This window comes from Panthera pardus, unplaced genomic scaffold, assembly GCF_024362965.1.
Source record: "Panthera pardus isolate Hobbes unplaced genomic scaffold, ASM2436296v1 HiC_scaffold_10, whole genome shotgun sequence".
Taxonomy (NCBI): domain Eukaryota; kingdom Metazoa; phylum Chordata; class Mammalia; order Carnivora; family Felidae; genus Panthera; species Panthera pardus.
This window is the reverse complement of record NW_026526655.1, coordinates 37710821-37736655: the sequence shown is the minus strand read 5'-3', so window position 1 is coordinate 37736655 and position 25835 is coordinate 37710821. Positions and strand designations below refer to the sequence as shown.

The following is a 25835-nucleotide window of genomic DNA, read 5'->3' as shown; positions in this document are numbered from 1 at the left end:
TAAAAAGAATGATAAAACTGGAAAACTTTAATCTGTTAGTTTACAAATTTAAAATTGATGACTGTTATTTTATTTCTAGATTCTGACAGGTCATAAAGTAGGTATCAAGGTAACCATGAAACTAGTATAACAGAAAACTGAAGGATTATATTACATGGAAAGGACAAAAATGACAATGTGAAATAAAACAAGTGGTCTTGAATGGCACTTGATTTTTGAGAGGAATCATGAGAATGCAGAAAGTATCAGTAAATTTATGCAATACATAAAAGCAAAGAGACAAAAACACCTAGAGCAGGTGAAACAAACAGCAATAACTGTAGCTGCTAATCAGAGAGTGGTACTAAACATGGAAGAACAGAAGCTGGTAGCATATTTTTTTAGGAATTTATGCACTAGGAATGAAAACACTGAATAGAGTTGAAAGAAACAGCACCAATTATGATTATTATGCCCATCTTTTTTGAAAAATTTGCTCCTTTCTACTGAAGTCTATAGAGATTTCAGAATAAATTTTAGTCAAAGTATAGGTCTAGGGGCCAGCAATTTACTATTTTAACAACAGGGCATGTTGAAACATGATATCAAAGTTGGATTGAATGCCTCTGTAAAGTCTTTTCTAATCCTTTGATTCTACATTTTAATACTATCCAAGCACTACTTCTGAGAGAGATACAAAGATTTTTTTGTGTATGTGGCCCCAATTCATTATTTTTCTTAAATACACCACAAACCCATGAAACACACTCCTACATCTTGGACTTATGTATAAATTTGTTTGAAAATATTGTACTGTCATTATTGGCAGAAATTTATAAAGTATTGTTATAAACTAAATCATACCTCTTTTTCTAAGCCATTCTTGTGAAATTGGCTGACAGGAAAGAAATTAAAGTCTTTATTTTCCAAGATCCTTTATTTTTTGACATGCTACCATCTTTCTATCTCTGATTATATGAGATTTGGGGAAAACAGGTTGCAAAGTTATTTGTGATTTTGGTACATGTGATGATACTAATATTTGTATTATCCATTTCACTCTAACCCAGTGAATTTCCTCAGATGTCTTCAGATTGGCCTTTCAAAATAGGAACTAAATAGAAACTTCAAATTTATCTATAGATGATATAATACAAAAAAGAGAAAAATAAAATGGCTTTTACCTAGTTATATAAGGAGAATTTTTATCCTCTCAATCTGGTTTTAGAAATAACCTGTTTGGGCTATCAAACTAGGTCGTAAAGAAAGTTGATGATGTCCTCCATATATTCTGGTTGACAGTGAATTCCACAGTTTTAATTAGCTTCACAAAATGAAGCTAAATTCTAAGCAAGTGTGTATATGAATTGTATGTATATATAATGTGTATGTGTATATAATCTATATATGTGTGTGTGTGTGTGTGTGTGTGTACGTAGTATATGTGTGTACGCAGATCTCTATAGTTTTGTGGAAGAAACACACTTGGGTATCAATTATTATCAAAATTCCTTATCCAATAATACATCATTAACTTTTATTAACAGTCCAGGATTTGTTTAGCATCATGTTAAACATTTTGAAAATCAAGGAGAGTGCTATTAAAATATCTCTAACATCAGTGGTTAATCATTTTTACTTACAGAACAAAAACTTTTGAAATTTCATTGTGGGACTTATTAGTCTATTTATATTTCTAAAAACAGAATAATTAATGTGCATGGGATACTTGTAGGCTAATATATAATCATATAGTCCTACTGTTTATTATGGTTTGAAAAGAAACACCCTATTTGACTCATCAGGAAAATCTTTGGGATCTAAGTCTTATTATTTCTGCTTATGCTGTTGAACATGTAATACATTTGGGCATAGAAAAGGAGAGAGGAGAGATAAATTAGGGTAATGCCAATATTTATGGATTTTCCTCTTCTCACCTAAAATTAGGAAGTCAAGTAAAAGAATTGCAAATGAATGTAAAGTGGATTTTTTTATACTATTAAAGAAATTACAGTGATGAAAATAATTTGTTCTGTAACTTTTGAACAATGGCTTTTCCTCCCTACCTATTTTCTAATTTTATAATAAGATTGGCTTTAGAATCAGAATTTAAAGTTTTCCTTTGGTGTAAGAAATAGCTTTGCTTTTTATGAAAATAACTGTCTTTTAAAATATTAATAACATATAATTGAATATATTGGTAACATATAAGAATAAAAAGTCAAAATATTAAAGCAGTAGAGGATACCAAAATATAGTGGGGTATCAGTCAGTATTATGGGATGTCAGAGGTGAGCCCTTCTTTTATCAAAACAATTCTACTAGGTGAACCGTATTATATAAATTTGGGTACCAAATGGCTTATATTATAAAAAGGCTTCAGCATTATCACAAATATTAGAGTAAAAATTTAATATAGTCAAATTAATCATATGAAAAGGTAAGAAAACTGATCATGTTGAAGTGTTTCTAATATTTGGAAAATGTTATAAAAAAAGTATAAATATTACTCAAATTTTGAAAACCATGGCAGAAGCAAAATTAAATAAGGAATAGCAGTAATAAATAAAAACTCAGTCAAAAACATATTAAATGATAAAATAGCCAATATTAGAACTGAATCATTAAGATCAAATGTACTTATACCACAAGGCATGAAAGTATTAAAAATTCTATTAGCATTAGAGAGGACTCTTATCCTAAATACTAAAATAAATAGTAATGACTATTAAACATTACTCCTAAAAGATTGAGAGGAAAAGAAATAACACAAAGCAGAGAAAATGAAAGACACCTCACTATTCCCAATGTGGTTATTATTTATGGAATGGATAAAACATGTAGAAAATGTCACTACAGTTAGATTAACACATAAACAAACCAACATGCCACAACTACCTAAATAGTTTTGTAGAACAGCTGAAAAAGCAAATTTCATCGAATTTAGACAGCTTATAATGGAATAAATAAGTATGGCGAGGTATTAACTAACCCTAAGTGTCACAATGGGCAGCTTCTAGACGGTTCGTTGAAGCTGGATCTTGGCCACACAAGGATCATTGGACAAGAAATCAGTTGAGCTGGACTAGAGCTGCCCAGTTGTCTTAATAATGAATGCTCCACACTGTCTGTTAAGTAAAAAGAGAGAAGATATAGATCAGAAATGAACAGGAAAGAAAAAGAACAAATTAGAGTAAATGAATGTAGGACATCAATGAACATTTACACAATACTTGCAGAACATGTGTACTAATTTTATTGAGTATTAAGAAGTGAGAGAAGTTGAATAGTATCAGTCCTCCAACTTTGTTCTTTCCTTTTAACACTGTGATGGTTATTCTGGGTGTTTTGCCTTTCCATATAAACTTTAAAATCAGTTTGTCAATATCCACGAAATAACTTGCCGAGATTTTGACTAAGATTGTGTTGAACCTGTAGATAAAGTTGGGAAGAATTGACATCTTGACAATATGATGTCTTCCTATCCATACACATGGACTATTTCTCCATTTATTTAATTCTTTGATTTCTTTTATCAGAGTTTTATACTTTTTCTCATCTAGATCTTGTACACATTTTGTTAGGTATAAATCTAAGTATTTCATTTTTAATTTATTGCTGGTAAGCGGAAAAGTATGCAATTGACTTTTGCATATTAACCCTGTATCCTACAGCCTTGCTATAATTGCTTATTAGTTCTAGAAGTTTCTTGGTCAATTCTTTTGGATTTTCTACATAGACGATCATGTCATCTGCAAACAAAGGCAGTTTTATTTCTGCCTTCCCAATCTGTATACTTTTGTTTCCTTTTCTTGTCTTTCTGCATTAGCTAGGACTTCCAGTACAGTGTTGAAATGGAGAAATGAAATGGACATTCTTGCCTTGTTCCCCATTACTAATTTTAATACATTTAAAAACACCTTTGAGTCCACCAAGTATTCACACAAGAAAATTTTTTTTTAATGTAACATTACATTACAAGTAAATTAGGATTAGGAAAAGACTATAGGCTCAGCTGAATGTAATCTTAAGGGTGGTCTTACTAACTATACACACAGCACTTCAAATATTATTTTTCAAGTGTAATGTTCAATAAATGCTTGGTGAAATGAACTACTGAGAATGAATTGTTACTTAAAACTTGTCATATGGTAGAGTCCATATGACATGTTTATGCAAGGGCCAACTTATTTATGTGATTTATTAATTAGCTAATGGCCCATAGTTCATTTAGATTCTGCCAGATATGACAGTACCTACAAATATGAGTCAGAAACAGTAATGTATAGTTTTTATCCATAATAATTTAAAGTTTTATTTTAGCTATAGTTTTTATTTCAATCTCAATTAAATCTTTGTCAAGATTAGAAGGGTAAACAAACTGATTTGACTTTGACTCTTTTTAAAGAAACTTTCTTAAAGAGCATTCAAAAAAGGAAAAAAAACCCCAACAGATAGAAAGTGAAAATAAAGGAGTTGAGGTAACCTGCAGGTAGTATACGCACAAGGAAATGATGTAAATTGGTATATATGAAAAAGACCAAATTGACAGTATAAAAGAGAAAATATATCCTATAAATATTTTTCAAGTAAAAATTGTTTTAGCCAATTTTTAAAGTTGAGAGAGGAGGGTTTTAAATAAATCCTGGTTAAAATTTTCAGAATGACATAAAGGTCTTTTCCTTAAAGGTTTACAACATGAAACAGGAGGCTTTTTCCATCTTGCAATGAAAAGCTAATAGAGTTCAGGTTAAGAACATTTCATTGCAGAAAGAATGAAGGAAGATAAGGTGGTTAGCAGTTTACAAATACTTTAAGATCTGTCCCTAATGTGTTTATTCTGAAGTTTTAAAGATCAGCAACAATTACATGCTTTTAAACAACACTGTTTCATGAAAGGTATAACTAAAGTCTGAAGTACTCAAGAAAGAATGGCTAAGTGAATGTATAAGAGATTTCAGTGTATTTTATCTGATTTAGTTGTGGGAGAAAACTAACTCAAATTGATAGAAACTTATCTTAAGTCTGAGTAATGGAAAAGTAAGCAAAAATAACTGCTTTGGTAATGCAAAGCTATAGAAGACATTTCTAAGTGGACCACTAATGTACAGCATTACTATACTGTGACTATAATGTAGGTAACTATAATTAATAATACTGTATTGCATATTTGAAAGCTGCTGAGAAAGTAGATCTTAAGAAATTTCTTACCACAAGGAAAAAATTTGTTAAGTATGTGAAGTTTTGTGGATGTTAACTAGACTTACTGTGATGACCATTTCATAGTATATACATACACTGTACACCTGAAACTAATGTTATATGTCAATTATATCTCATTGCTATTTCTGTTACATATTACTTATTGTGTTGTTCTCAGATGTTTTGTGGTTTTTGCCTTCATAAAATTTTCTCCTGAGATCATCATCAGCTAAGATGTTTGGTAATATTTACATGCGTGGGGAAAAAAAATGGAAGAGTAGAGAGTGGTCTTAGCTCATGCTGTGGTTTGAGAAGGAGTAGGCGTTGTCTTGCCCAGGACAGAGAGCCCTTAGGCATCATCATCATCTAGGCTATAACAACCTTTTGTTGCCATTTCAGTAGGCAACTCTGCCTATTAGGGGTCAGTCTCTCAATACTTCTGCCCTGCACAATGCTCTCCTTTCTTATACATAATTCATTATAGTCAGTGACATTTGTCCAGGACCACTTTATTGAATTTATAGAGATTTATGTTGTGACCAAAACATTACCAACTTTTGTAAATGTTAGAAAAGAAATAGCTTTCTCTTTGCAAGGCACAAAATTCAATATGTATTATTTATATATGTCTTTAGATCTTATTTATCCAAACATGAGTTATGATTATGATATTAAAGTTTCCTATCACAGCTGTGTTTCTTTCTCTTGGTATTTCTAGCAGTTTTTACTTTGTATATATTTTTTAAGTTTTTTAATTTTTATTAAGTAATCTCTACACCCAAGATGAGCTTGAATTTATGATCTTGAGATCAAGAGTCGTATGCTCTTCTGACTGAGCCAGGCAGGCAACCCTACTTTATAGTTTTGATGTTACATTATTAGACTTACTTATTCATTTTAGATTTAACTTTTTATCACAACAAACTAATCTTCCCTGTCTTGTTTAATGCTTTTTACTTTGAAATTTACTTTCTTATTAGTATCATCTTGGGTTTTTTCCCTACTATTGTTCACATTTGCCTGATATATCTTGGCTTGAAACAATCTGGAGTACATAGCACTTTTGAAATTAATTTTTATTTTTGTTAAAGTAACTATAGGGGTGCCTGGGTGGCTCAGTCAGTTAAGTGTCTGACTTTGGCTCAGGTCATGATCTCATGGGTTGTGAGTTTGAGCCCTGCATCAGGGTCTGTGTTGACATTGTGGAGCCTGCTAGGGATTCTCTCTCTCTCCCTCTCTCTGCCCCTCCACGCTCATGCTCTCTAAATAAATAAATAAATAAATAAATAAATAATAAGGTAATTACATACTTAGTTTTAAAAATCGAATAGTGGTTAAAGGGAAAGATGGCTTCAACACATTCCCCCTCCCCTGCCACTCCACTCCTGTCCCACTTCACTTTTTCAGAGATGGCCACATTCATTTGTTTAAGTTGTTTCTTCTAGTATTTGTTTCCCTATTTCTATCTATATTAACTGAACAATTTCATTCATTATTTAACGACTTCTTTATGGTAGATAAGGATTTTAACTCTTTTATATCTTTTATTACATCTCTTTTATTGCCTTGCCCATCCTTTTTATAATCATAAGTTTTGCTTAAATTTGTTATTTTTTTTTCTAAATTTTTTTTTTAACGTTTATTTATTTTTGAGACAGAGACAGAGCATGAACGGGGGGAGGGGCAGATAGAGAGGGAGACACAGAATCTGAAACAGGCTCCAGGCTCTGAGCCATCAGGCCAGAGCCCGACGCGGGACTTGAACTCATGTACTGCGAGATCGTGACCTGAGCTGAAGTTGGATGCTTAACCGACTGAGCCACCCAGGTGCCCCAAATTTGTTAATTATTTTAATTATTATGCTTAAGTAAATATTATTCACTAATAAGCCAAGTGGTGCATTATAATTACATTTTCTTTCTTGAACACCTTTTGGGTTTTCACTAATTTCTTCATTTCCCCCATTCATTTAGTTTTATTCAGACCTAAAGCCAAGTCTCTCCATATCTTTAAACAGCTCTGTAAGATTCTTAATACAAGTTTCTACACAAATAAAACTTATTTTTCCTGCAGAGAACAATCTAATTCTGGACTGATTGCTCTTTAAACCATCTAAACAGCCATCATCCCAAGACCTCTTTTTGTTGTCATCCTTAGCCTCTGCCTTGCATTAGATGTTTGTTTCATTTTCATTTTCTGCTTTTTTGTTTTTATCCCATGTCTTTTCCTAGTTTATTCTCTTGTTTTGGTGAAATACACATTTAGTAGCACCCCAAGAAAGGATGCACGTGAGGTAAATTGTTTGAGACTCTACTGTATGAAAATATATTTTTTTCATTCATACTTGTCTATTATAGAATCCTAGATTAAAACTTTCATTAAATATTTTTAAAGCTTTGCTCCATTGTTTTCTAGCTTTCAGTGTTGCTGATTCTTAGCCTGTGATCTATTTTCTCACTTAGGTTTATTTTTTAAATCCTTGCCATTCTGAAATTTCAGAATAATAAAAATAAAATTCAGAATAATGTGCCTGAACTGTGAGTCTTTTACAGCAATTGTGCCAAGTAGTTGGTAGGCCCTTTTATTTATTTATTTATTTATTTATTTATTTATTTATTTAGGGCACAAGTGAGCTAGGAGCAGAGAGAGAGATAGAGAGAGAGAGAGAGAGAGAGAGACACTCCCAGGAAGGGCAGAGGGAGAGAAGAGAGAGGGAGAGAGAGAGAGAAAGAGAGAGAGAAAGCCGGGCTCACCTGAAGCAGAGTTCATGTTTTACCCGATGGGGGCTCATGTTCATCTGATGTGGAGCTCGAGCTCACCTGATGCAGGGCTTACCCGATGTGGGACTTGAATTCATGGACCTGATGCAGGGCTTACCTGGTGTGGTACTCAAACTCACAAACCATGGTATCAGTACCTGAGCCAAAATCAGATGCTTAACAACTGAGCCACCAAGGCGCCCCTAGGACCTTTTAATCTAGAGATTCTTGTCCTTAACTTCCTAGGGAATTTTCTTGTGTTAACTTTTTGCTAATTTCCTTCAAACCATTTTCTTTTTCTGGAATTAATATTTGACTTCTTGGATCAACCTAATTTTATCTTTTTCTCTATTATCATTTACCTCTTTTTTCTATTTTCTGAAAGCTTTTGATTGTAATTGTTTAACCCTTTCACATTTGATTTATTTCAGCTACCTCATTAGTGTAAAAACTAATAAAATTTGAGTAAGGTATATAGTTAGGTTAAGAGGACATATTAGTGTTCATTTTCTCTACCAATGCCCTCCAGTCAAAGAACAGGAGGGTGAAGGATATACAGAAACTCTATTATTTCTATAACTTTTCTGTAAATCGGAAATTACTTCAAAATACAAAGTTAAAAAAAAGTTAAAAGGGGAAATATGTTTGATAAAAATGAAGTGTTTGCTAGGATCTCTATGCATGGAACACTTCTTATTTTCTCTTATCTTTAAGTGGATATTAATTATAGTTTGATATTTTCTTCTGCTCTCTGCATTATATGTTTCTTTCTGTTTATTATGATCTCTCATTCTGAAGGTTTTCTTCTAACGTGACTGCATATCCATATTTAAGGAGGAAGCACTAAAATCCTAATGGGAAGTTCTTTATGCATGGATAGTTTTATCAATGAGCTTTACTGTTAGGGATTTCATAGGGCCAGCTAAGTTTTTCTCTTGTTAGAAAGCATGCTTCTGTTAGACTCCTGGATCTGCTTATTTAGGTAATTTACTTCTCATGCTTAAAGTGATCAAGGTTAATAGTACCAGTAATCAGATATACTGGCATCTTGTATCCCTTGAAATGATACACTGAGAAGGGCACATCACTTCTGTGATATTTTTTCCCCAAATGCATAACTTCTATTTTTTTTTTTTTAGGTTTTATTTTTTTTAAAGTAATTTCTACATCCAACGTGAGGCTCAAATTTATAACCATGAGATCAAGAGTCACGTGCTGTACCAACTGAGCCAGCTAGGCACCCCTGCATAACTTCTATTTAATCAAGAGAAATTACCAGACAAACTCATATTGACGGATTATCAACAAAATAACTGACCAGTACTCTTTAAAAGTATCAAGGTCATGAAAGACAGGGAAAGACTGTAAATTTCACAGATTGGAGGAGAGTAGGAGAGATGACAAATTAATGTAATGTGGGATTCTTGGGTTAGATCCTGGAGCAGAAAAAGAACATTTGTGGAAAACTGGTGAAGTTTAAATAGTGCTTGTAGTTTATAATATTGTACTATTGCTAATTTTTGTTTTTCCTAATTGTTCTATGATTACATAAGTTGTTAAATTAGGATAAGCTGGGTGAAGGGATACATAAACTCTTATTTTTTGCAACTTTTCTTTAACTCTAAAATTATTTAAAAATAAATGGTTAAAAAAAAGTTAAAAGGACCAGGATGTTTGAAGGAGAGAAATGGATATTTCCCAGCATATTTATACATGGATTATCTCTCATTAATTAGGCTTGAAGGATGGTGAATCCTTTTTGACTTTTAAATTCAAACAAATCAAGGGTATTTTTATTTTTGTTTTATTATTAAAATGTGTGTTCATTCTTTTTGTCTTTTTCTGTATTCCTTTTGAGAGTTACTCCTTTTTTGGCTGGACTTGTGTCTGTTCTTTCTATTCTAGCATTTTATTTTTCATCATTTTATCCTTCATGTTACTTTCCTCTGTATTCTGGGAGGATTTCAAAAAATTCTTTCTACATCAAGGAATTATTTTTATGTAGTAATTACTGGTCCTTTACAGCCGAGACAAATTTGATTTTTTCCATCATATCAATAGTTTCATATGGTGTCTTCTTACACTGACTAGCAACCATTTCATCTCTCCTGTTTTTCAGTCTGTAATTACTAGGAACATGGGATATGTTTTTATAACTTTATTTAATTTCCTCTTGTATATATGTTCTTATGCATATATACATATATATGCTATTTATCCTTGCCTTCAATGTAGTGCCATATACAAAAATATTTTCATGGGACCCATATAATGTATACTTTTCTGTTTAACTTATCCTTGAATGTAGATCTATCCATGAAAATTCTAAAAGATCCATTTCATGAGTTCTTGTTTCTCTTACCGTCCTCTGTCCCATCTCTTAGGTTTGTACCAAGAAAGAGGCTTGATACACATACAACCTATGCAATTTCTAGTGCCTCTAGATTGGTAATCTTTTTTGCTTCTGGTGCCTAGTTCTCTGTTGAGTAAAATAATTTATTCTGCAGAATCTGAGACTATGTATAGTTTGACTTTGTACAGTACATAAAAATTTATACCCTCCTGTATGTTCATAGCTGCAAAGCACAGACTTTTCCTGTTCCTGCCCTCTACAATGCAGTGCTTTACAGTTGTCATCCTCTACTCTGAGGACTTGCTGAATATGTGGAAATTTTAGTCTCTAAATTGCTTTATGAGAAGTGTTAATGATACCGAAATGACGAAATATTTAGGAAGAAGATAGTAATGGAATGATTCTGTAAAGTAAAGGTAAGTTGCTAATTTTTAGTTTAAGGTTATGGGTCTCTGAGCTAGAAACAGACAGTGGTAACAGGTCAAGTCCTTTTCTAATTTACTTTGGAATCACTGTGTCTTTCTAAAAGGTAACATATAATACATAAATAGCTGTGTTTTTCATTCAAGTCCAATTGGTGCTTTAATTAGAAGAAATTCCTCAGGGGTACCTGGTGGCTCAGCCTGTTAAGCATCCAACTCTTGATTTCGGCTCAGGTCATGATCTCACACTTTGTGAGATCAAGCCCTGTGTTGGGCTCTACACTGACAGTGTGGAGCCTGCTTGGGATTTTCTCTCTCCCTCTTTCTCTGCCCCTCCCCTGCTTGCACGTGCTCTCTTTCTCTCAAAAATAAATAACCATTCTCCCTTCAAAATGACAAAATGAAGGAATTCACCCCAAAAGAAAGAGCACGAAGAAATGACAGCCAGGAATTTAACCAACACAGATACAAGCAAGATGTCTGAACCAGAATTTAGAATCACGATAATAAGAATACTAGCTGGAGTCTTCTGCAGAGATAAAAGAAGTAAAAAATAGCCAGAATGAAATTAAAAATTCTATAACTGAGCTGCAATCATGATGGATGCAGCGGCGGCAAGGATGGATGAAGCAGAACAGAGACTCAGCGATATAGAGGACAAACTTCTAGAGAATAATGAAGCAGAAAAAAAGAGGGAGATTAAGGCAAAAGAGCACGATTTAAAAATTAGAGAAATCAGTGACTCATTAAAAAGGAACAACATCAGAATCATAGGGGTCCCAGAAAAGAAAGAGAGAGAAATAGGGGTAGAAGGGTTATGTGAGCAAATCATAGTGGAAAACTTTCCTAACTTGGGGAAAGACACAGACATCAAAATCCAGGAAGCACAGAGGAACCCCATTAGATTCAACAAAAACCGACCATCAACAAGGCATATCATAGTCAAATTCACAAAATACTCAGGCAAGGAGAGAATCATGAAAGCAGCAAGGGAAAAAAAAAAAATCCCTAACTTACAAGGGAAAACAGATCAGGTTTGCAGCAGACCTATCCACAGAAACTTGGCAGGCCAGAAAGGAGTGGCAGGATATATTCAGTGTGCTGAATCATAAAAATATGCAGCCAACAATTCTTTATCCAGCAAGGCTGTCATTCAAAATAGAAGGAGAGATAAAAAGTTTCCCAGACAAACAAAAATTAAAGGAGTTTGTGACCACTGAACCAGCCCTGCAAGAATTTTAAGGGGGACTCTCTGAGGGGAGAGAAGATGAAAACATATATATATTTTACATATATATAACATATACATATACATTTTACACACACACACACACACACACATATATGTGTGTGTATATATATATATGTGTGTGTGTGTGTGTGTGTGTGTGTGTGTGTGTATAAATACCAAAAGCAACAAAGATTAGAAAGGACCAGAGAACACCACCAGAAACCCCAACTCTACAAGCATCAAAATGGCAATAAATTCATATCTTTCAGTAGTCACTCTAAACATCAATGGACTCAATGCTCCAATCAAAAGACATAGGGTAACAGAATGGATAAGAAAACAAGATCCATTGATATGCTGTTTACAAAAGACCCACTTTAGACCTAAAGACACCTTCAGATTGAAAATAAGGGGATGGAGAACCATCTATCATGCTAACGGTCAACAAAAGAAAGCCGAAGTAGCCATACTTATATCAGACAATCTAGACTTTAAAATAAAGACTGTATCAAGAGATGCAGAAGGGCATTATATCATAATCAAGGGGTCTATCCACCAAGAATACCTAACAATTGTAAATATTTATGCACCAAATGTGAGAGCACCCAAATATATAAATCAATTAATCACAAACATAAAGAAACTCATCGATAGTAATACCATAATAGTAGGAGACTTCAACACCCCACTCACAGCAATGGACAGATCATCTAATCAAAAAATCAACAAGGAAACAATGGCTTTGAATGACACACTGGACCAGATGGACTTACCAGATATATTCAGAACATTTCATCCTAAAGCAGCAGAATATACATTCTCCAGTGCATATGGAACGTTCTCCAGAATAGACCATATACTGGGACACAAATCAGCCCTAAGTAAGTACAAAAAGATTGAGATCATACTGTGCATATTTTCAGACCACAACACTATGAAACTCGAAATCAACCACAGGAAAAAATTTGGAAAGGTAACAAATACTTGGAGACTGAAGAATATCCTACTAAAGAATGAATGGGCTAGCCAAGCAGTTAAAGAGGAAATGAAAAAGTATATGGAAGTCAATGAAAATGATAACACCACAACCCAAAACCTCTGGGATGCAGCAAAGGCAGTCATAAGAGGAAAGTATATAGCAATCCAGGCCTTCCTAAAGAAGGAAGAAAGATCTCAGATACACAACCTAACCTTAGGCCTTAAAGAGCTGGAAAAAGAACAGAAAATAAAACCCAAAACCAGCAGAATACAGGAAATAACAAAGATTAGAGCAGAAATGCTATCGAAACCAAAAAAACCAGTAGAACAGATCAATGAAACCAGAAGCTGGTTCTTTGAAAGAATTAACAAAATAGATAAACCACTAGCCAGTTTGATTAAAAAGAAAAAGGAAAGGACCCAAATAATAAAATCAAGAATAAAAGAGGAGAGATCACAACCAACACAGCATAAATAAAAACAATAATAAGAGAATATTATGAGCAATTATATGCCAATAAAATGGGCAATCTGGAAGAAATGGACAAATTCCTAGAAACATATACACTACCAAAACTGAAACAAGAAGAAATAGAAAATTTGAACAGACCCATAACCAGTAAGGAAATCGAATTAGTAATAAAAAATCTGCCAAAAAACAAGAGTCCAGGGCCAGATGGCTTTCCAGGGGAATTCTACCAAACATTTAAGGAAGAGTTAACACCTATTCTCTTGAAGCTATTCCAAAAAATAGAAATGGAAGGAAAACTTCCAAATTCTTTCTATGAAGCCAGCATGACCTTGATTCCAAAACCAGACAGAGACCCCACTAAAAAGGAGAACTATAGACCAATTTCCCTGATGAAAATGGATGCAAATATCCTCAACAAGATATTAGCCAACTAGATGCAACAATACATTAAAAAAATTATTCACCACGACCAAGTGGGATTTATACCTGGGATGCAGGGCTGGTTTCATATCCGCAAAACAATTAACGTGATTCATCACATCAATAAAAGGACAAGAACCACATGATCCTCTCAATAGATGCAGAGAAAGCATTTGACAAAATACATCATCCTTTCTTGTTAAAAACCCTCAAGAAAGTAGGGATAGAAGGAGCATACCTCGAGATCATAAAAGCCATATATGAATGACTCAATGCTAATACCATCCTCAATGGGGAAAAACTGAGAGCTTTCCCCCTAAGGTTAGGAACGCGACAGGGATGTCCACTGTCACCACTGTTATTCAGCATAGTATTGGAAGTCTTCGCCTCTGCAATCAGACAACTCCAAATCGGCCAGGAGGAGGTCAAACTTTCACTCTTCATAGATGACATGATACTCTATATGGAAAACCCAAAAGATCCACCAAAAAACTGTAGAATTGATTCATGAATTCAGCAAAGTTGCAGGATATAAAATCAACACACACTGGGGCGCCTGGGTGGCTCAGTCGGTTAAGTGCCCGACTTCAGCTCAGGTCACGATCTCGCGGTTTGTGAGTTTGAGCCCCGCGTGGGGCTCTGGGCTGATGGCTCAGAGCCTGGAGCCTGCTTCCGATTCTGTGTCTCCCTCTCTCTCTGCCCCTCCCCCGTTCATGCTCTGTCTCTCTCTGTCCCAAAAATAAATAAACGTTAAAATAAATAAATAAAATAAAATAAAATAAAATCAACACACAGACATCGGTTGCATTCCTATACACCAACAATGAAGCTACAGAAAGAGAAATCAAGGAATTGATCCCATTTACAGTTGCACCAAAAACCATAAAATACCTAGGAATAAATCTAACCAAAGAGGTGAAAAATCTATATACTGAAAACTACAGAAAGCTTATGAGAGAAATTGTAGAAGACACAAAAAAAAAAATGGAAAAAGATTCCATGCTCCTGGATAGGAAGAACAAATATTGTTAAAATGTCGGTACTATCCAAAGCAATCTACATATTCAATGCAATCCCTATCAAACTAACACCAGCATTCTTCACAGAGCTAGAACAAATAATCCTAAAATTTGTATGGAAACAGAAAAGACCCCGACTAGCCAAAGCAATCTTGAAAAAGAAAATCAAAGCAGGAGGCATCATAATCCCAGACTTCAAGCTATACTACAAAGCTGTACTCATTAAGACAGTATGGTACTGGCACAAGAAAAATAAATAACCATTAAAAAAAAAAGAAGAAGAAATTCCTCATAGGCTGGCAAATAGTTAAATATTATTAACATTAAATATTTTCATGAATAGCTATTATACATTGGAATTAAATAAAATGAACATTTAATTTAAAGGTGAACTTAAAACTATAATTTCCCCAGTTTCTAGTATTTCAATTAATCCTCATAACAAATTTATTGGACACATATTAATGCAAAAATGGAAAAACACTGTAAAACATAAACACTTCATAATTTTCCACTTATACATTTCTTACCCTGGGATCTGATACTGATCTTAAAAGCATAATAGTTCAAATGCCCAGATACACAAAGATTTTCCTTTTGTTTTTTCCTGTAGTCTAGCTCAATGGGCTAATTTTGACATTCTGTGATTTGCTTTATTGACTTCCAAACTCAGTTATGTATAAGATGTGGCTCTGCTGAATTAAAAAATGATACCCTAATTAATACCTTATTCATCTAGTAGTTTCTATATTGGTAGTAGCGTGTGCCTTACAGTCAATGAGTGATTTCTAGCAAACAGTCTTTTACAGCAGTTAGACCTGTGCTCTGAGCCCTGAATAAGGTCTCTATTTTATTGATTAGATTTGATGCTTCAAGATAGTTTTGACATCTGAAATTGCTACTTTGGAATATATCCAGTTAACACCCTTAAAATTATAATCATTAGAGCTCAAATTATTCTTTTTTAAAAAATTTTTTTGGTAATGTTTTTATTTATTTTTGAAGGAGAGAGACAGAGCATGAGTGGGGGAGGAGCAGAGAGAGAGGGAGACAGAGAATCTGAAGCAGACTCCAGGCTCTGAGCCGTCAGCACAGAGCCTGATGCAGGGCTCAAACCCACAAATTGTGAGATCATGACCCGAGCCGAAGCCGGAAGCTCAACTGACTGAGCCACCCAGGCACCCCGAGCTCACATTATTCTAAGGAATATTTCTACCTTTTTCTTTTAACTCATCAAGGTATTTGGTACACCAGAGAAAATTTGCATAATAAGAACGAAGGCTAATGTTTCAAATGTCAATATTTTAATATTAGTGTACTTAATATGTTTTAGGAAAAGATCATCAACTAATGATATAACAGTTGTGTATTAAGACTTCTATGTTATAATACAAATGTACTATAAACAACAGGAGATAATTTTCCATACAGTAAAACTTGAATATTAAAGCATTTCTATAGGATTGTATAGTTTTAGAAAACTATGGGAGTGTTTTTAGAGTTTCTGTCCCTAGGTGGGGTAGCATTTTCTATTGAGGGCCATCAAATCACCTAAAGAAAATTATTGGGTATAAAATACACAGAACATTAGACCTTAAAAAATAAAAACCGGAAATATAAAACTGTATACAATAGCCCTGTGTTTCAGTTTTGACTTTTAAAGTTTATTAAATTAAACTTTCTTTTTTTCCTCATCTCTAACAAAAGAGGATTTTTGGGTTTTCTTCCCCATCCCTCTCAACTTTGTATCTCTAAGTATAAAAGGTTAAATTCCACTGATACTGAGACATTGCATTCCTTAAAGCATTTCATACTTCAAAACCTCTGAGTAAGGATACGTTTACAATTGATGGCAATGTTTTTTTCCTTCATGGTGATAAATAATGGTGTGTCTTATAATCCATGATGTTGCAGATTCAATGAAATCTGATACTAGGTTGTGTGAGACATGATGGGTTTTGGAGTAAGCTAGTTAAGCATAGTTCATAGCTCTTCAATTCTTCTCTAATCCTTAAATCTTAATTTGAATAGGACTAAAACATTCTCTAGGATGCATCCCATGTGATAACCAGAATTATTATAACCCTTAATGAGACAGATTAAATTGAAACAAGTCAGTAGTTTTCTTCCCCTTTGGCCTGTGGCATAGTAAAGCAAAGATCTGCATCAGGATAGAATGGGGAAAGTTCCTTCTAGCAGCATTTCTTTAGACATGAAGAGACAGGTTACTGATTCCAGTTTTAGGCTTATATATGAAAAAAGAGAAGATACCTACCTTTTCATGACTCTGTTATGATTTATATGCAACATAAATGTACTTTTTATGTGACTAAGGAGTAAGATACTAGTTTCTCTGTATAACTTCTTTCATTTCCTATTCATAGATTTAAGAAAATGTAGAAAAGTGTTTACTCTTAAACTAGAGGAATTAAACTTTAAATTAGCATGTGTAACATTAGGGGTGCCTGTGTAGCTCAGTCGGTTAAGTGTCTGACTCTAGATTTTGGCTCAGGTCATGATCTCACGGTGTGTGAGTTAGAGCCCCACATCAGGCTCTGCACTGGCAGTGTGGAGCCTGCTTGGTATTCTATTCTCTCTCTCTCTCTCCCCCTCTCTCTGCCCCTGCCCAGCTAGCGCTCTCTAAGTAAATAAACAAACTTAAAAAAAAAAAAAAAGAATGTGTAACATTAACATTCTTTGGAAATTTCTTCTAGTACCACTCAAGCAATAAAACTTCAGTCCTGTGTGTTTATATATATAGTGTATATAATCAGTAACTGAAAGTAATTAGTACTTGCTTAATATGGCTAATCTCTTTCAGCTATTCCTAGAGAAGTATATTAGGAGAAAATGTTAACACCAGAGGAAATCTGTTTTAGAAAATTTTGATAGTATAATAACTCTATAAATAAAATTTAGGAACACTCTAGGCTTTGACACTAGGTCACCATTATGGTTTTATTTCATGTGTACAGTACAGTAGTAATAGCAGTGAAGGAATGCAGTGAGTGGTAATGGGATGAGGGGATATGAGAGAGTGGGGAGGCTCCTTAAAGTAGACTGTCTTGGTACCAAGTTCTAACACATGGGATGGCTCAGAAGCATAAATATGACTGTGAAATAGCTAATCTCCATCATTTTGTCATAGAATATGCCTACATTCCTTACCAAAGTACACTGCAAGCAAGATTCATGTTACCATCACAATAGTTAATCAATCTGTGATTCTTCACTTAGAGATGTAGTCCCAATTCCCCAAGTAAAGATGAAGAGTTTCAATAAGAAACTTTTATTGAAGGTCATAAGGGAATAAGAAGAATTTAGTTGAAATATATTGAATATATCCATGCATCTAACTAGATTCCCACTCTTTGGCATGCATCTGATTTAGGATGCATGAGCAGTTCCCAAACTAGCTGAATAGATTGTTAACTGTTTTTATCTCCCATATAAATGCCACATTCCATTAACACACATAACCAAAATCTGAGTATATGAAATATCTAGGCAAATTCAGTGAGACAAAAAGTAGATTAGAGGTTACCAGGGATTTGTAGGGAGAGAATAATTGGAAGTTATTGCTTCACGGGTACAGATTTTCTATTTGGGGTAATGAAAAAGTGTGGAAATAGATAGTGGTAATGGTTGCACGGCATTGTGGATGTAATTAATTAACACTTAGGTGTACACTTAAAATGGCAAATTTTAAGTTATATGTATTTTACTACAGTAAATAAAACATTTTTGACCATGTATGGTTTATAACTTGTTCAAAACTAATAAATAAAAATTATAATTTAGAATTGTACATCCTTCACATGAAAAAGTTCATTAATTCTGTTCTTCTGATCACAAATGTGATCTAAATATCCAAAGTTGTTCCTTTTCAGAAAATAAATTTGAAAAACTTGAAATGACTGAAAAAACACCAAAAAATCAAAACAAACTTCTTACTTTAATTGGCTCAGGCTGCATCACAGGTGTAGGCATAGCGATGGCACTTGGAGCATAAACCTGGTGATATGTTGCTTGAACTCCATGATCAGAATACGGCTGTTAACAAAAAAGGAAAAAAAAATTATTGCCTTTCATTTATTAATTCAAAGTATTTATTCAGCGTTACAATGTACAGGAATTTTGCTACCTAATAGAGGAACACAAATGAAAAACACACTCTCTATCTTTAATTAATTTATAGACTGATTGGGGATAGCTGAGTAGCCAAAATTACCATAAATCCTATGAAACGTATAGGATAAAAGAAAAGAACTACTTGATTTAGCTTAAGAAAGTCAGGGAGGTAGTCAGGAAAAGTTTTCTAGTGGAATTGATGCTTGAATTTGAAGAATTAGGGAAAGAAGATGGGAATAGTATGTACAAAGACAACTAAGAACACACCTCACTTCTCCAGGTATGCAAGAAGAAAAAGCAAATTATGTACCAGGGAGAAAATCAGGCTGGCTTCAAACTTCTTAACACCAGAGAAGAGTACACCAGAAGTTCTATAATTAAATAGTGTTGTTAAGGGTTGAATTGTGTTCCCTCAAAACTTCTGTTTTGAAGTCCTAACCTCTATTACATCAGAGCGTGACCTTATTTGTAGACAGGGTATTTATAGAGATAATCAAGTTAAATGGACATTAAGATGGAACCTAATCCAGTATGACTGCTATCCTCACAGAATCAAGAAATTTGGACACAGAGACACAAAGATAATGTGAAGACACAGGGGAAAGATGGCCATCTATAAGTTAAGAAGAGAAGCCTGAAACAAATGCTTCCCTCATGGCCCTCAGACTGAACCAATCCTGCCAACATCTTGGTCTTCAACTTTGAGTCTCTAGAACTCTAAGACAATAAATGTCTGTTGTTTAAGCCATAATTTGTTGTACTTTGTTCTGGCAGTATGATGTAGCTATTTTATAGCTAGTGTAACTGTCTTTCAGATTTATAGACAACAATATTCAACAAACAAGTATGTAAGAAATCTCTTAAGAGAATGTAACAACCACAAGCTTTCTTTAACAATGAGTTCTTGAAGATTCAGTCAACCAGGTGATGGAGGGTAAGATGAAAAATGGAGAAATCCTAGAAGTAGTGATAGTAACATTAAGATCCAATTGTGGAAATTATTGTTCCAGAATGTCATCATAATGTTATAAACATTAGTAATATAAAAAAGTAATATAATACACTCTAATTGGGAGGTGGGTGTTAATTTTCTAATCTTTCATAACACTGATTTAAAACATAACTGTACAGTTCCTGGCACATAGATGGTAAGGTAAGTAATGATTTGGAAATGTAGTTTAAAGACACTGAACATGATATTTACAATTTGTAGTTATGAAATATTTTTGATTTACATTTTAAAGGAAGATTTTTTTTAGATTATTTTCTTCTTTAATTTTTATATGCTTTTAATTGACAGAATGTTAATAACAATACAGATTGACAGGCAAACCAAAGAAAGAGAAGTATTTGGTACCTTACTCTTTCAAGCAGATCAAGTCAGAGATTAGCCTAGTACAGTGAACAGCTAATTTCAGAAATGGTTCAGAACTAGTTAATGAAGAAGTCTAAGTTGGAGCATTCTTAGATATTAAAGAGGAAAAGATGTGAATAAATCAAAGAAAAAAGATATGCAGCTTCCATGAGGGTCTTAAATATCTTTAGAAAAGAAAAAGAAATAAAATATAACGATGAGGTAGTTATAGGTAATTTACTTTGAGACTAATACATACCTCTGGAACTGAGGCTTCCATCAGAGAAAGTGGAGGAGGGACACATCCACCATCTTGTGCGATTTCCACCGGTTGATAAATAACCTCAGAAGGTTGCAGGTATAAGAATGGAGCAGAAGATGCAGGAGACTAAAACACAAAGCCATATTTCCAAATCAAATATGATTCCAGTTAAACCAAATAACTTACCCAACAGATGACAGAAATATTTGTTTCATAATTTGCTGAAGTTCTTTTCCAAGAATAGAAGTATCTTAACAACAAATAAGGAGTTCTTGGTTATTATAAATTCCAATTGTGTAGATGTGATCAAAGAACTTTATCACTGGTAAATACTAAAGTTTCTTAATGCTTCAGAACCTCATTTATAAATTCAGATAATAATATTAAGATCACTATTGAAGGTTGTAATAATATAGCTTACAGTGTTTAAATTGGCACAGATACCTATTCTCAGCTTTGTGACTTCACATGGGAATGCAAAATGTCATTAAATAGTCTTTTTGGTGGTATACTGTTTGTATCAAAAATTGAGAAATGGAATTTTACTAAGGAGCATAGTTAAACTGAAGAAAAATTTGAAGTAAAACTGGAAAAATGCTACATTTCCCTATAATATTAATAATAAAAAGTAGGGGCGCCTGGGTGGCTCAGTTGGTTAGGCGGCCGACTTCGGCTCAGGTCATGATCTCGTGGTCCGTGAGTTCAAGCCCCGCGTTGGGCTCTGTGCTGACAGCTCAGAGCCCGGAGCCTGTTTCAGATTCTGTGTCTCCCTCTCTCTCTCTCTGACCCTCCCCCGTTCATGCTCTCTCTCTGTCTCAAAAATAAATAAACGTTAAAAAAAAATTAAAACAAAATAATAAAAAGTAATTTTGCATGTTTATATAAGTACTCACTTTTTAATAAAATGCTTTCACTAACACGATCTCATGTGATCTTCACAAAGATCAGGTAAACAAACTTACAAAGGTATGGTATCATTACTTCCATGTTACAAATGGGGAAGCTAAGAAATATAGTAATTAAATAAACTGCCACAGGTATCACAGTTACTAAATAGAAAAGGAACATCTTAAATCTAGTTCTCCTGACCTTAATATTCATATAGTCTTCATAAAAATACAATTAAAAAAGTTAATATTTACCTGAGGAACGCCCCACTGCCACTGTCCTGGTAGGCACTGTGCAGGGGCCTAAAATGAAAAACAGAGACAAACCCACCCACATTATAAACAGGGGTCAAAACTGGATATCTACATGCAAATAGAATGAAGTTGGATCCCTACACCTCAAACTATATACAAAAATTAACTCAAGTTGGGTCAAAGATCTAAAAATGTAAGAGCTAAAACTATAAAACTCTTAGAAGAAAATATGTGTAAATCTTTGTGGGTTCGAATTAGGCAATTAAAAAAAATATATATGACATGTAGCATTCTTTCTCACCCCCTGACACTTTAAAAGCACTGGGTTGAGCTTTTCTTCCTTGACCCTAGATAAAAATTAGGACAGAGCACTTCTTGGGGTGTGGCAGATTCCAAATGCGGACTCTCTAGTTAGGTAGTTTACTGGATTCTTTGGTGATCTCCCTGCTGAGAACTTCTAATTACATTTCTAGCCCTTGATTCTAGAAGTCTATTTCACACATATTCTTTCTTTATTGGGGTCATCTTAAAGTTTTTTGAAAAGGGTCTCTTCTGTGAGGTTCACATCTTGCTCTTGGGACATATAAACCTTTCTTGTTGTGAGTAAAAGTTCAACACATTCCCACTGTAGCCTTCTCTCCAGGCTCTGCCTCCAGAGACTAGTTCAGCTGCTTCTTTGGACTTTTTCAGTCCAAAGTCAGGTGCATTAAGCTTTCTTAGTCATTCTCTGATGTCCTCTTTACTTGGTTGAGAAGAAGAGGAAATGCCATAGCATTCTAACAACTCTTTTATTCAAGAAAACCTTGCTACCAATCTCCCTCAGCAATCTCAGCTTCCCCTCATTGTGTTCAAGGTGGACAATAAGCTAAGGGTCCTCAAACTGGTTTCACAATATTTGGCTGGTTGTGTTAAAAGCTGTGGTACCTAATGTTTTGTCTTTGAGGCTTCTGCTAAACTTTTGAGGCAGCTTAGAAAAAGTGATACCACATATGTATTTTAAATATATGCCATAAGTTATTTTCATATTTGGTAAATGAAGGAAATACTTTAGATATTTTATATTTAGCATGCTAATAGAACTGATAACTTTATTTAAAAATAAGCAATATAGCATAATAATATAATATACACTAGAGTGCCTGGGTGGCTCAATTGGTTAAGTGCCAGACTTCAGCTCAAGTCATGACCTCACAGTTTGTGGGTTCGAGCCTCACATCAGGGTCTGTGCTGACAGCTCAAAGCCTGGAGCCTGCTTTGGATTCTGGGTCTCCCTCTCTCTCTGCCCCTCCCCTGCTTGCGCTCTGTCTCTGTCTCTCTCTCAAAAATAAACATTAAAAAAAATATAATATACATTAACATATGATAATATAACAAATTTAAATAAATTTAAATTTTAAATTCTATCTAAAATAACCCTCCCTCCCAAAACTGAGTCTAATACTAAAAAGAATTCCAGTAAACTTAACACTTGATGTGGGTGTATTTTAAAAGTTAAAAAAAAAAAAAAAAGAAAGAAACAAATTCTCTTCCAATATTCCAGAAGTAAGAAAGAATGTGATTTTATTTGTGAATGCTATAGATCAGAGGTTGGCAAGTAAAGGGCCAGAGAGTAAATATTTTAAGCTTTGCAGTCCATAATATCTCTGTTAGAACTACTAAACTCTGTCATTGTAGTACAAAAGCAGCCAGAGACAGTATGTAAACAAATACAAGATATGTAATACAAATACAAAATATGTAAACAAATCTTTATTTGCAAAACACCAAAATAGTCTGGCATTATGGATCACTTATCACCAATCTCCCACAGAATTAACAGAAGAGTGTTGGTTAACTAAAAGAGGCTTATTTTAATATAGATTATGTTAAATATAATAGCAAGGAAGTAATATAATGTTAACAATAACATTAAAAAATTAGCCTGTGACCCTGAATGTGTTATCTGTATGTTGCTTTGGGAATTTCTAAAGACTTTTGAGATTAAATGTTAGCCAAATGGAGCAAAACTGACCTCATTACATTTGGTTAAATGAAGCAAACATTCTACCTTCTTGTATGATATTGTTCAGTTCCCCGTAAGAAAAAAAACCCCACTGTTATCAAGGCTTAAGTATCTCATTTTAATTACTAGAGTTATTGCATGAGAAAGAATACAATGAAATTTACCCAAAAAGGACTGAAGGTATTACAGAGAATCTTAATTTTAATTTCATGTTTACCTGATAGTGATACGCAGGTTGCTGATAAACTGGCTGAGCTACCATCACAGGGGAACTAGATACAGAACGTGACTATAAGAGGAAAAAAAAAGTGAAAAATTATTTTAGGCCTAAGCAAAATTCTTTAAAATAGTTTTTACAAAATTTATCCCGAATTGTTACCTAAACCCAGTCAAACTGTGGTCTATGATTGGAAATGTCATTTTTCTACCTGTTATTGATAGAATTACCAACCCCACTTAAGTCTACTAAAAACATCACAGTAGTCCCACTTTTATTTGGTTTCATTTCCATGGTAATGCTAAAACCACCACCAGAAAAGTTGTTTCGTCCAGACTATAAAAATATGGTTCTAAGAGAATTTTTTAAAAGAAAATGGCAGCTGGACTTAAGGTGATGATGCCTATTTCCATCATGAGACCAGCAACAGATAATGTTAACATATAGAACTGAATGAATAATCACATCTAATTTAGCCACTGATTTCCCACTACTTACAAATAATTAAATCTTATTCCTTTGTTATACATTTAATTAAGGCAAATACATTTCTTATTGAAGCATTTATCAAATTCTGTTTTATTAATTTGACACTTAAATGAGTTAATCATCCGGGGTGCCTAGGTAGCTCAGTTGGTTAAGCGGCCGACTCTTGATTTTGGCTCAGGTCATGATTTCCTAGTTCGTGGGATCAAGCCCCACGTCCAGCTCTATGCTGACAGTGTGGAGCCTGCTTGGGATTCTCTCTCTCCCTCTCTCTCTGCCCCTTCCCTGCTTGCTTTCACATGCACATGTGCTCTCTTTCTCTCTCTCTCTCTCAATTAATAAACATTAAAAAAAAATAAATGAGTTAATCATCCAATAAACTTCAAGTGATTTCTCTATGTTTGAAAAAGTACACATAACACTTAATTATTCAAAGTAATAGAGTAAACCCAAAATTAGGTTATTTAAAATCAGACTAATAAAACAGGCAAATTGTATTACAAGATAGTTAAAATAAGCTTTAACGATAGCAGTTAAAATTCAGTTTCCAATATGGGATCTAACTTATGTTGTTTTATTTTAATTCTCACTGTACCACCCCACCCACAAAATGAAAAAAGTATCATTGTACAATTTTCAGACTATCATGTTAATAAAATTGTAAAGAGATTAACATTAGAAAATAATAATGTAATTTACTATATTAATTTATTTAATTTCTAATAACAAAGGGGGAAAAAATCTCAGCAGACAAAGAAAAAGCATTTGTTAAAATTCAATACCCCTTATGCTAAGCGAAATTAGTCAGAGAAAGACAAATAACATATGACTTCACTCATATGAGGAATTTAAGATACAAAACAGATCAACGTAAGGAAAGCATAAAGAATATAAAAACAGGAAGGAGGATACAACATAAGAGACTCTTAAATATAGAGAACAAACAGAGGGTTGCTGGAGGGGTGGTGGGAGGGGGAATGGGCTAAATGGGTCAGAGGCATTAAGAAACCTACTCTTGAAATCATTATTGCACTATATGCTAACTAACTTGGATGTAAATTAAAAAATAAATAATTAATTAAAAAATAAATATGTCCGGGGTGCCTGGGTGGCTCAGTCGGTTGAGCATCCGACTTCAGCTCAGGTCATGATCTTGCAGTGTGTGAGTTCAAGCCCCTCTTCGGGCTCTGTGCTGACAGCTTGGAGCCTGGAGCCTGCTTGGCATTCTGTGTCTCCCTCGCTCTCTGCCCCTCCCCCACTTATGCTCTCTCTCTCCCTCTTTCTCTCTCTGTCAAAAATACATAAACATTAAAAAAATAAAAAAAAATAGATATGTTTAAGGAAAAATATTCAATACTCTTTCATGATAAATTTAATACTCTTTCTTTCTTAGCAAACAGAATGTA

The 25835-nt window shown here is 33.9% G+C and overlaps 1 protein-coding gene across 4 annotated transcripts in view; it reads right to left on the bottom strand.

Annotated features, from left to right (window-relative positions):
- BOLL (boule homolog, RNA binding protein) overlaps positions 1–25835 on the bottom strand; it is a 71309-nt gene that overhangs the window by 27153 nt on the left and 18321 nt on the right. For 3 of the 4 annotated variants that reach the window (XR_002074801.2, XR_002074799.1, XR_002074802.2), the window contains exons 7-11: positions 23944–24015; positions 21725–21772; positions 20580–20708; positions 18790–18888; positions 2972–3107 (exon numbers count right to left, since the gene is read on the bottom strand). Coding sequence is in view for 1 of the 4 variants with exons in the window: in XM_019428363.2 (XP_019283908.1) it covers positions 3084–3107; positions 18790–18888; positions 20580–20708; positions 21725–21772; positions 23944–24015 (372 nt within the window). In the remaining 3 variants the exon portion in view is untranslated. Of the gene's footprint in view, positions 1–897; positions 3108–18789; positions 18889–20579; positions 20709–21724; positions 21773–23943; positions 24016–25835 lie in introns of those variants that run through there. The other variant, XM_019428363.2, reaches the window with a different exon arrangement.